Source organism: Ictidomys tridecemlineatus, chromosome 13 (assembly GCF_052094955.1).
Source record: "Ictidomys tridecemlineatus isolate mIctTri1 chromosome 13, mIctTri1.hap1, whole genome shotgun sequence".
Taxonomy (NCBI): domain Eukaryota; kingdom Metazoa; phylum Chordata; class Mammalia; order Rodentia; family Sciuridae; genus Ictidomys; species Ictidomys tridecemlineatus.
The window spans coordinates 16156363-16169035 of record NC_135489.1 but is presented as its reverse complement, the minus strand read 5'-3'; the positions used below and the strand labels follow the sequence as shown (position 1 = coordinate 16169035).

Here is a 12673-nt window from a genome sequence, read left to right as displayed (position 1 = left end):
TGGGGAAAGATGGTGCTAGATAAAGGAGGCCACTTCTTGGTGCTATTTAGAGAAGACCTGCCCTTGAGAGTGTGCTGGAGCAGGCAGAAGGAATGGCGTCTTCAATGCACACTTGCTGAGGAGCATGGAGCACTTCCACACCGCCAATCTCTGTAACCAAGAGACCTGGGCGTGTTCCCTGGGTATGTTCAGGAGTGGAAAGGTGCTTGCCCAAGTCCTGATGGGAAGAGGAAGTCCTCCTGAAGAGATTGTATCTGAGATTCAGATTTGTTTCCTTTTCTCTCTGGACTCCATGTCTTCAGAGCAGACACGAAAACTAAAGTGAGCTGGTCTATAGATCAAATTGCACTAATTTTACCTAACTCACATTTGAAATCCTGTGAGTTAAGATGATTATTTTGCTATTATGTTAATGAACTACGTGACTTCAAAAGGCTTTTTGAGCACAACCATGTACAGTTTGCAAATCTGGGTGCTATTAGTAATAAGGGATGGATCAGGATAGGTAGGGAGGTAAAAATTACCCCGAAAACCCAGCAAAAACCCAACCTACAAATATCTCAAGAATGTGAAAAACGGGAAAGACGAGAAAGGTTCCTATTAACTTTAGCTCTCCGGTGTAGGTTCAAGCTGAGCTGAAGCTTGTGGATGCATCCTGGTATATTAGCATGTTGAAACGTTTCTGCAGAAAGGGAAGTAAAATGCTCTGTAGAATAGTCTGTGGTAGGAAAGACTTACTCTGGAACATGAGGGAGGACAGAGTACCAGGATTAATTTGATTCATTTCAGAGGTGTATCTTTAAAGAGTTTTAAAATAGCACAGATATGTAAACTTTTAAAAATTCCTTGAAGTAGAAATATACAACTTGCAATAACCATAAAAGGTAATGCTCCTTTATAAACATTTTTAAAATGTGTCTTTTTAGCTCAGGTTTGCTCCTTTATATATTAGGAGGTATTTCTGAATTAATATAAAATCCCGCTGAAGTGTCCGTAAAGCATTGGCAGTAGTCTACACTCATGTTTTCCTTTGATAGTGTGATTTGTGATGATATTTCTTTTCTTTTTATAATGCAGTCTATGCATGGAACATTGAAAAGCATTGAAGGGCCTCCAAACTTGGGCATAAACTTGCCTTTGAGCATTAAGCCTGCAACTCAAAATTCAGCAAACCAGAACAAAGAGGACACCAAGTCCATGAATGGGAAAGAGAAATCGGAAAAGAAATCTCCATCTCCTGTGAAAAAGTCAATGGAAAGCAAGAAAGTGGCCAGTCCCGGGTGGACGTGCTGGGAGTGTGACCGCCTGTTCACGCAGAGGGATGTGTACATCTCCCACGTGAGGAAGGAACATGGGAAGGTCAGTGAGAGGGAAGAGCGCAAGGAGGAGCGCGAGCTGGCGACCTTCCAAGACTCAGTTCTTGGCTTGGCTCTGTCAGCAATTTGTAGCGTGACCTTGAAAATCACTCCATGTCTCTGTGCCTCCGTTCTTTTATCTGTAAAATGGACATTTTCAAATCCTCCCAGGCTCATTCTGTGATTTTTGCTAACTGCCTTCACTTGCACACCCCAAGACGAGGAGTAAGTTGTGCACTACGTCGTGTTTACAGCTGAGGAAGCTGAACCAGGTAAACCAGAGTCACAGGCATCTGGATTTACCTCTCAGCTCTGTGACCGACCAGGGAGAGGAGGAAGGCAGGCAGTGGACGTGCTGAGAACCGCTGGTGGCGTGCGTGTGACTTGACATGGTTCTTCCTTTATAGTGGGAAGAGAAACCCTCATCCCTGACTCCTAGGAGAAGTCCTGCAACTCAAAATCTTGAAAAATCGGAGTCGCAATACTCACATTCTTTCTTTTTTTTTTTTTTTAAATGATTAGTATTTATCTCCAACTGATAAGAAATTTTTAAAACATCCCTTGTTAGACCTAATGAAAATCAGCAGTTATCTTCAGTGTCATCTAATACTGTACTTACATATTGATAGTAGACTGTGCTCACATTTTCTGATTGTCTGGTCAGGATCCAGAAACTCTGCATATTGCATTTGGCTGTTGTATAATTTAAATATCTTTAAGCAATCCTTCTGCTTTATTTTTATTTTTAATGTGCCATTGACTTGTTGGAAAAATTGGGTTATTTGTTCCTTAGATTATCCCTCACATTACTGGTTTGGGGTAATTACTTCTTTTTTACACTGGTTAACTTGTTCCTCTTTATCCCATAACTGAGAATTATGATTAGATCCAGGTTGAGGTTTTTAGGTAAGAATATGTTATAGGTGGTGTATTCTTTTTGTATCATGTCATAAGGAACAAAATACCATCTTATCCCATCTTTAGGGACACTAAAATTGGTTAGTGGGTTCAGATACATAATATTTTTAAAGAAAGTTGCTTTAGCAGTAGAACAACAATACTATGTCAAGAGTACATGGGAGTTAATTTGTAATGGTTCCTTAAAGTTTGTTATATTATGTGTTAATTACATTTATTGATCTAATTTATTTATATTTATTTGAGCTACTAAGGAAGTTAACTAACATGTTACCTTGTTAACCATTCAAGTGGGATAATGCCATTGAACCTCACAGTGATCGAAGATTGCAAAGAAGTGTTTTTATTGTATGTGTTCTAACTACAGTAGCTCTATCATATTAAAAATATTACTTATAGCATATATTTGGCTTTAGTGGCACATCACTTATTTAATTGTCTTGATTTTAGGCTTCCCCAATGTAGGACCTTACACATTCATTGTACATACTGGGTGGTTCTTTTGGAGCAGTTCCTGCCCACCCTCTGTAAATGCCCCACCGTGACTCTCTAGAGCCTGCTGTGGTGATTCAGGGAGATCTTCTTCACTTGGTGCCCAAGTTGGATTTCATCAGTGTTAAAACAGGAGCAACCTTAATATTTACTCGTGGTTCGGTGCTTTCACTGCTTGTACATGTTCTGTCAAGTGTGTAACATTTCCAAATTCTTTCTTTTTATTAAAAACAAAAACAAGAACAAAACCAAAGAAACCTTCTCTTGCACATCTAATAGTTGCCAGATCTAGAAAATAAGATGAGGAGATGGCTCTGGAAAAGAGAGGTGAAAGTTGGCATTCGCTGAAACCATGGAGTTCGCCTGGGGTGTACCCACATGTATGCATGTTCCGTGGAGCACGTGGGAGCACTTGGGCTGGGTGTGCGGGTCTGAAGAAGGGAACAGGTGGGGTTGGCCTCCGGAGGGCTGGGGAGCCTGCCTTTCAGAACGAGGAACATCACATTAATTTGCAGTTCCAATCCTGAAAGAACGAAGGGACAGTAGAGGGGGAAGGAGAGATCTGTCTGTCTTTGGGTGCAAACGCAGAGTGTCATGTGTCACACCAGGGCTCATGTTCTGCACCCCTGTGTCCAACTAGAACCCCTGCAAGCACACTCATGTCTACTCCAGTTCTTCTTTCTGACAGAACACCCCTCTCTTCCCTCTAAACACCAAGTGCCCAGTTGCCTGTGCCGTCTCAGACCTCCTGCAAGGCGCCAAGCTTCCTTCCCTTTCTGTAGAATGCGCCGTCACACCTGTGTATGTCAACGCCACCGTGTCGCCCAACCCATCTTGCTCAGATCTCCTCCTCGAGTCCACTGGACACGTTCCAGTCCTTATTTCTGTTGACTTGTGTTTCACATGATGGGCAGCTCTTTCAAAAACTCATTTTCTGCCCTTATTGAATTCCACTCTCTTGGGTTTTCTCACAGTTGCTGGAACACCCACCACGCTTCTGTCCTAGGAACTTTTTAACTCCTCTGGGAAATTCAGCTTCATCTCTACCTTGACCATCCAAATCTGTGTCTCCAGCCGTGGTTTCTTGCATGAATTCCAGTTTTCAAATCTGACCACTTAGGAAGTGTTATAACTTCTTGCATATCTCACAGAAACTACCTGGAAGCTCTCCAACAGAAAACCCACCTATTCATCTACCCCCAGCTTTCACAAGAGCCTTGTGTCTTACTGGTTTGGTGATTGATTCCTCCTTTCTTCAAAGCTCCCAGCCATCTCTTAGGTACCCTTTTCTCCAGCCATTTATCTGTTCTCATAGCCACTACCTCTTTTATCAGTTCTTGCCTGGATTATTACTGTCACTGTAGGCAGTGAGTATTTTCTGAGGTACAGATCTGATTATGTCATGTTGTTACATAAAGTGTTGTGCTGCCATCACCCTAGAAGAGTCTAGCCTTCCTAACATGGTGTACTAGGTCTAATTTTTCCACCCTCCTGTAGCCCTGTCTTCATATGGTGCACCCTTACCCAAACTGCCTTCAGTGTTTCTAGCAACATTTGCTCATGGGCCTGTAGAGCTTCTCGGGTGATGTTTCATTAATTTGAAAGATCAAACCTCTCTGGTGGCTAACTTCTTAGTCCTTTAGGTCTCAGTATGGACCGCAACCTCAGCTGGAAATTCCTCGCAGGTCCCAAGACTGAATGGGAAGAGGAAGATGGTCAAAAGCAACCAATGAAACCAATTGCTTGAGTATTTCCATGACAGCACTTCCATTATCAGAACAGACTGGACAAAGCACGTCCCTTATTTCTTTCTCTCATTAGACTTTGTGTTTCCCTCCTTTCTTCAGTTGCTAGATAGCACCTAAGTTGTAGTAAGTTAAAAAAAAATTTTTTTTAAATTAATGTATCTAGATTGTGTTCTGATTTGGCAAACATCTAATCCCTGGGCTTACCTTCCTCTTTAGAATGGCAGTTCCATGGTCTTCAGTGACCTCCCAGTTTCTAGTGTTGTAGGGACCTAGAAAGATCTATATATGTCAGGTGGTGAGCATCCTCCAGTCCTTTAAGGTTAGATGTAAACATGAACTATGCTGTACACATGTAGGACATTGAAAACTCTATTTGGCTGAAGGTCTCAGGAGCTCATAATATTTATTGGATTAGCTGATAAAATATTACTATATATCAGGGTAAGTATGTAAAATGTTCTGAACCAATGAACTGTGAAGATGTACTTGATTTCAATACCATAATAATGACTTAAAAATAAATATGTGTATAGAATAATTTGGAATAACCTAGACATTTTCTGCTAACCATAATACGCTGTTATTTCTACTATGAAGTATGATTATTACTTGGGCATAGCTTGGAGAAAAGATTTAAGGTTAAGCCCAACTGGTGTAAGTTAAAGTTTTATGTTAAGACAAATCATTGCTTCTCATTGGCTTTTTGGTTTCATTGGTTGCTTTTGACCATCTTCCTCTTCTCAGTTCCCAACCAAGAAATCTTTACTAAAAGATATTTTGTATAGAGCTTCACTTATTACAGGAAAATATTCTGTAACTTTGTCTTTAATATTTTAAAAAATATTCAGTGACTAGCTTCTCTGTATCTCTAAGGCATTTTTAAACTACTAACCTGGTTCCGCTTTCAGTGGTTCAAAATTTTTTCCAGTAATTTGTTGAAATATGATATCGTGTCAAAACACATCTTTTGACAATAAGCCAGATACATTTACTAAAGGTGTAATTTTAAAAACCTATAACTTGCTGAATTATTACTTTAGCATTTTAAAAAGAAAATATAAAACATGAGCATTTAAAATAGTTATGGTTACAGAAATTTCTTAAAACCACCACTAATAAATAAGATGGATCACTTGGTGAAGCTGATGTTATCCTCTGTTGTTGTGGCCAGGTTCAGGTGTTCTTTTCAGTGATGAGCTCTGGCAGGCAGACTCTGAGTCTGTTTTATTACCATGCCCTCTCTGGCTTATAGCATTGTGCTTGCTGAAAGAGCCGCTGGAGGGACTCATGGAAAGCAGTTTTCTGTGGATTGTCGCAGGCATCCATGAGAAGGGGTTCTATTTGAGCCACAAGTCCATGCCCACACCAACAGAGGGCTAGGTTCAGACATCTGATCATTTTACTAACTACAGAAATTCTTTCAAATTTGAAATCTCTGCTCTCAGCCATAAAATGGGCTCATCTGTGTCATTAACTTGATGAACTCACCAAACCATTAACCCTTTCCAGAAACCTCAAATTAAGATCCTCCGGAAGAAATAATATCTGAAGTCATTCTTATAGATAGATCAAACTTTCTGCAATTATCGGTGCTGGTAGTAAAATAAAAAAGTAAAAATTACTTGTATTTGTGAAATCTGAAAATTCTAGTCCTTTTCTCATTCGCCGCCTGGTCACCCCACCCCTATTCATGAAGAAACTATTCCTAAGCTTGTTCATCGGAAGAGTCTAAAGCAGAGTGGCATGCACTGAATTATGGAGCTCAGGTGCAACCAGAGGAATCTTACCACCTTTTGAGGTTCTTCCTCGTGTGGATGTGGATCAGTTTTGTGTTGTAACTTGGGAGCAGTCTGGGGTTCTGGAGCCGGACAGACGTGGGTTTGAGTTCTGGCACCATAACCTGCAGTGACTTTATAAGAAAGTACCTGTCCAGCTTCATTCTACATAGTTCTAGAGTAGAAATAATAATACCAAGAAGCGTCCTTTAAACCTCAAGATCAAATGTCTTAGGAGGTAGCCACTTTCTCTATGTATTTCCTCTCCAAAGGCTAACATTTTAAAAAATCAAATTTTCCATGAAAGAAGCTCTTCAGGATAAATGGTTTAGACTTTCTAAATTCACAACATGTAAATGTATTTTTAAATCTTTTCATTTTGGGGTGATTTTAGACTCACAGAAAAAATTGCAGATAGTGAATGGCTTCTGTACATAGAGCAGCAGCTACCCTGAACATCAGTAGGTACTATTAACAAAACTCAAGACCTCATTCCACTTTGACCAGTTGTCCCTCTTCCTGTCTGGGATCCAGCCTAAGATGCAGCTTTGCATTCAGCTGCCTGTCTCCTGAGTCTCCTCCATGACAGTTTTCTTCCTGTCTCTCAACAATGCGGGCGCTTGAGCATGATAGTTATTGGATATATGCCCTGCCATTGGATTTGTCTGCTGTTTCTCGTGACTAGTTCTGGCTGTCTGTTTTGGTTGGGATATCACAGAAATAGTGCTGTCCCTTCTCAGTGCAACCTGACTAGCTGTGCCTGGTGACTACATGACTCAGCTCCTGAACACTTGGTAGTGGTGGTTTCTAACAGGTTTCTTTACTGAAAATTGCTATTAATAAGTGCCGCGTGGGGAGATACTTTGAGACTCTGCAGAACATAACGGTTTCTCATCATCCTCTCACCTGCTGCTTTGAACATCCACCCTCCACAGTGACCACTGTGGGGTTTGCCTCCTGGTCACTTTCTGCTTCCATCCCTGCTTCTGTGTTTATTTGTTGAAACTCTGTTGTAAGGATGAGCTCAGTTTTTATTAAGAGCTGTATAGACTTATAAATAATTATTTTCCCCAGTGACACAGAATCCATTGCTTTTGTTCTTTATAGTTTTGCTCAAATGGCCCCAGAAATGATCAGAGGGTGTTCCTTTCCGCAGCTCCCATGACTTCTTGACAAACCCCTTTGTAGGACAGCTCTCTGGTGTCACAGTGTGTGTATGGCTCATTTGTTATTTTCCCTTCCCCAGCCCTACAGTCATCCATTTCTTTTGGGAGCCCAGAGATCCTTCAATTGAGAATGACAGTAAACTTTTTTTTTGCAGATCTAGTTCTTTTTGCAGGGATAGAACCCAGGGGATGTTGTCCCTTTGGACTGTGACCCCAGGCCTTTTTATTTTGAGACAGAGTCTCACTAAATTACCCAGGCTGGCCTTGAACTTGTGGTCCTCCTGCCTCAGCTTCCCAAGACACTGGGGTTACACTATCATTCCTGGTAGCAAGCACAATTTTAAGAGACTAGATTTGTATTTTGATCCCTGCTGAGCATGGGAAGTTGTAACTGGGGAAACCGTGTGGGTGGAAAAGGTAATAAGCCTCAAAGTGACTTCCCAGTTATGTAGTGTGAGGAGTGATATATCTGGCAATTTGTAGGCTCTTATCAGATGCTTTCAGTTATGATTAGAATAAGCTGCTGGAAGGAATATTTGATGGACATGTTTTGTGAACTGAAGGGGCAGGACAAACATGGACTGTTATTGAGGGAAATGATGTGACATTCACAGTTGATAAGAGACAGAAAAACTGCACAACTCCACTTGCTTCTTTAAATGTGGAACCAGTGTTCATAAGGAACAGATGCCCAGAAAGAGAGCCAAGGCCCTGTCAAGTGGTCTAGCTGGCGTAAGGATGTCCACTTCTCCATTGTCACATGGGGTAAAGGAGCTTGCAGATAGGTATGTCATGGAACATGAGTTCTACCCGAATAGTCTGCTCATCTAATACGAGGAGTCCCCGTGGATTCACAAGAGTACAAAGTCTGCCTGACTGTGGGGGACACAGATTATAAAGTAGTTGGGTCCTGCCTGAGCACTGGGGAAAAGAATGTGATGGAGACTAAGAACATCTCATTAATCTTATTTGCTTCTCAGAGGTGGTCGATAGAATGACCCCACAGCCAGAAAGTTGGAGTCAGCAAAACTTTCAACAGCCTTTCTTCCTGGATATTAGTCTGCCTAGGACAGTGCAAAAGGGCCTGAATGGAGTGTTGAATCCACAGCTGATCGTGGAAGCTGTGCTGGAGAGAGCTTCCACCCGGGATCAGATTCTGCCTAAGCTTTCTATGAGCAACGTGATAGGGAATGGAGCTGGGAGGGATTTTGCAAGATAGTTGTTAATTTGATGTAGAGCTTTTCACTAAAGAAAAGCCAAGCACACAGATATCATGTGGGGTAGATGTGACTTAGCTAAGTTATGTGAGAAAACATTTTGTCTTTGTTTGTGTCTTGTCGACACTGCCCATCTTTTTTGCAGCTGCAGAGATGGCATCATATCCAGGAGGCCAGTACCCTTTCCTGATTTGGCACTGTCACCTAGTCGTTGCTTCTCAGAACTTGAACATACCTCCAAGTCCCCTGGAGCTTGTTAAACTCCTGATTGTCACCACCCCCAGAGTTTGTGATTCAGCAGGTCTGGATTGGAACCTAACCATTTGCCTTCCTGTGAGTTCCACGTGACGTGTGATGCTACACTTGGGACTGTACTTTCAGAACCCTTGGCTTAGTCTAAGTGGCAGTATAATCCTCCGAAGCCCATTGATTTATACAATAAAAGTTTGCTCATGCTGGGGTTGCCAGAGGTTTGAGCTTTTCTCTGGGGGAGCCAGCTCTTCCACCAGAAACTCAGTGGTCAAGGCTATTTCTTTAAATCTCACTCTTTGAACATAGGTACCCAATTGGCAGATGGGCACTGGAGAACCATACCTGATACTCATCCTCTCTTACTCTGATGTGATGCGCCACACATGTCATTAGCCAGAAGAATCACAGGAGAGCCCAATTGAAGGGGACTGAGGAGTGTAATCTTCTGTGTACCTTGAGGGAGAAGGAATGACAAGTAGCATAAACCACTGAATCCAAGATGGTGCAGGCCAACAAACTAGGCCTTGGGGAGGGTGACCAGGTTGGTGAGAGACTGGAGACAGTGCCTGGAAGACTGGAGAACTCGGGGTCAAAGGGAGTTTTGAAATATGTCTTCAGAGGTCTGGCGCAGGGTAATTACAGGCCAACTGGAGCCGAGGATGGGTGAAATGTCCACCTGTCACTAGAATTATTCAGGAAGTGACCAAAAACCGGAAGGACCCCAGGGCCAAAGTGGCCTTGCAGTCTCTGACACAGGAATGAAGTGAGACCACCTACTATGCAGTAGCACATGGAGTAGAGCCATAGCCAATCTGAGGGAGAGAACACTGGGTGGAGATCGGAGAGGGCTGTTTTAAACCAGTCACTGTCCCAAAGTCATTCCTTGAACTAACCAAAGCCAATAAAAAGCACTTCTTTGCACAGTTGATCTGATTTCTGGAGGGAAACCACTTCCAGGAAGAAGTCACTGTCTGCTGTAGGGTGGTGTGTGGAGCACAGGGCCACACCCTAGGATCTCCCAGGGGAGCTGCTCTCCACATCAGTTAGTTGGCCTTGTTGGGGCCCCACTCTAGCATTTGTGAAGCTAATTCCAGTGTGTAGCCAGGGCTGGAAACTGTCACCGGGGTCTGCCAATAAAGCATGTTGCTGTGGCCCTCTCTTGTGTGACTTGGCTGTGTTCCTTTGCTGGTTTATGTTGGAGAAGGGTTGATCCCAGGTGCTATTGTTCACATGACTCCACCCAGTGTTCTCTTCTGGTGGTGAATTTAGGGGACAACTCTATAGAAGTAGGAGATTTCAGCTTTATTAAAGTAGAGGGGCAGTTAAGCTCACAGTCTGTTTGGTATAATTTAATGCCTGGTCTTAGGATGTATTGGTGTTCTGTTCCTAAAGAGTTTGTAACCCCTTCAAGGTAAAGCCACAGACCCTACCTCCTGCTTTTCCTATAGGTGCAGGGGATTTGGAATGCCTGCTGTTCATTAAAGAAAAGGGCAGTAGCAGAAAAGGAGAGGGGAGAATGAACAGGAGCCCTGGAGCTTGATGGAGCCATTGATGCGCAGGTGTTGGCCGGGTTAATTCCCCAGCTCGGGCAGCCTGCTCAGGGTCAGGTGGACTGTGGGGCTTTGCAGAGTCTTGCACTTACACAGTATTTTTTGCACATAATTTTTTTTAAAGTACCCCCCTACTCCACCTTGATCCTACTCATGTATATCTGGAGGGCATAATTTCCTCCCCCAGTCTTTGTGAAATTTGTGAAACTGAAAGTATCATCCCTTCCTTTTGTTTCTATCCTCCTCCTTTACCCTGGTGATGACAGTTAATTAAGGTTATGAAAATAGCGTCTAGTTTGCATAGTTTAGCCGGATGGTTTCATTTTCATTTTTTTTAACCATTATAGTTCCTACTGTTGCCGTGAGTTGTGTGTTACTCTGAATACTAAAAGATCTTTTATTTAATCTAAGTGTGGGAAGATGAGAGATTTTTATCCTTCTTAAGCCATCTTCTAGCTGCGGGGATATTTACTTTCTGCCAAAATCATATTACTCCAGCAAGAGGTGGAAAATCATTTTTCTTATCTTTTTTTTTTTTTTTTTGGTACAGAGCTTATTTGTGATCACTCAAGGTTTTCAGAGAGATGTATTTAAATCAATTGCATCTTCGGAGGCTGACAGCCACTAGTAGAGTGCTGCCTAGCATGTGTAAATGCACAAAGCCCCAGGTTCATCCCCAGCACTGCAAAAAGAAAAAGCAGTTGAATATTCTGTTTCCTGTTCAGTTGTTGGAAAAGTGTGGCTTCTTACTTGGTTCTACATTTGGATCAGATGTGAAATCCAAGGACTAAGAAAACATAAATTAGAGTTCATCTGTTAATGCTTTGTGTTAGAAATGTTCATCACTGCTGTCTTTATGGCCACCAAAATTAGTATTTCATCAGTATTTTTTATTGTCATATTTTAGATATTTTTAGACCTTGCCTCTTATATATTTCATAATTTCATTGTTGTAATAAAATTTAATTATTGTAATTTATATATATTAGGTATGCTTTTACTTTATTGGATATTATAATGGTATAGTTTATCTAGTTTTATCCAAGTCCTATTTTGTGACTTAATGAAAAACTTAATGTACGGACATAAATGACTTGTCAAATAATGTTGAAACTTTTTAGTTCAAAGACCATTGAAACATAGATCTAACTGTTGATTTTGGTAACTTGTGGCTAAATTTGAAGATGGGATGGTGATGGTGACAGGGGCTAATAGATCAAGGACTTTTCTGGGTGGCATTATCTGTTATCTCCTTTGGACCTTGAAGTAGGCCCCTGAGGTACATGCTGTTACCGGACAGGGCAGCGAGGCTCAGGGACCCTCCAGGACTGGGTTCAGGCTGAGAGCTCAGAGGCAGGTTCAGGCTGACAGCTCAGAGGACTGGTGCTGAGCCTAGCAGTGGTGTTTGCGTGACACAGCAGCTGCCATTTCAAAAATGGCCTAATTTTCATTTCACTCAGTCTTTTCGATACAGGTGCATCTTTCCATGAAGTTTTTCCTTCTGTTGTACGTTCAGTGGTTTCAGTGGAGTGTCGGGTGGAGGTGGAAGCTGGCTCCCCCCATTCCTGTGAGTGTGTGGCAGTGTGGGTAGCAGGTTTGCGTAAGTCGGAGTCCTGGCTGGGACCCAGCACTTCAGTGGACCCAGTCACAGTTGAGATTAGTAGCACTGTGGAATCGTAAGTGCATGGGGAAGGTGTCTTGAAAAGTCGTGACATATTTTAGAGTGGCCTGCATTTTATTTCTTAGTGATCACCTAGAAGATATTTGGGCCCTGAATGGATTACAGCCAGACTTGGACCCTGGCAGAGGTTTTGAGTGGTTTCTGGAGGAATTTCAGGACATGGAGAGGTGCACTGGAGAGGCCCCTGCCTGTCAGCGGGTGTCAGAACAGAGGTCCTCTGGTCACATCCGAGACGGGGAGCTTTCTTTTCTGGCTCTGTTGTCTGGGTTGGGCCTGGGGAGGTGAGCAGGACCTGGGTGGGAGTGAAGTCTATTTTTAGATTCTCCTGGTTAATGGTGATATCTTCACACTCACACGCCTTCCTTCCTACTCTCCTGCCCTCGGAGAAGTTTGCTATAAAGGAATTAAGTCAGTTGACAGCTGAGAGAAAAGCTATTTAGGGTACTAGCTCTCTGTGCTGGAGAGCTTGTAAAAGCTGCCCTAGCAGAAAGATGATGCTGAAGAATAACTTGCATTTCA

General features: G+C 42.4%; 1 protein-coding gene across 19 annotated transcripts in view; it reads left to right on the top strand.

The window, feature by feature from the left end:
- The window catches only part of Znf532 (zinc finger protein 532), a 106929-nt gene that overhangs the window by 75469 nt on the left and 18787 nt on the right, over window positions 1-12673 (top strand). For 18 of the 19 annotated variants that reach the window (XM_040272537.2, XM_021724965.3, XM_078029952.1 and 15 more), the window contains one exon: window positions 1078-1359. The exons of the other annotated variant lie outside the window; for it this stretch is intronic. In XM_040272537.2, coding sequence (XP_040128471.2) covers window positions 1078-1359 — 282 coding nt within the window. The remainder of the gene's footprint in view (window positions 1-1077; window positions 1360-12673) is intronic. 19 annotated transcript variants of the gene reach the window in all.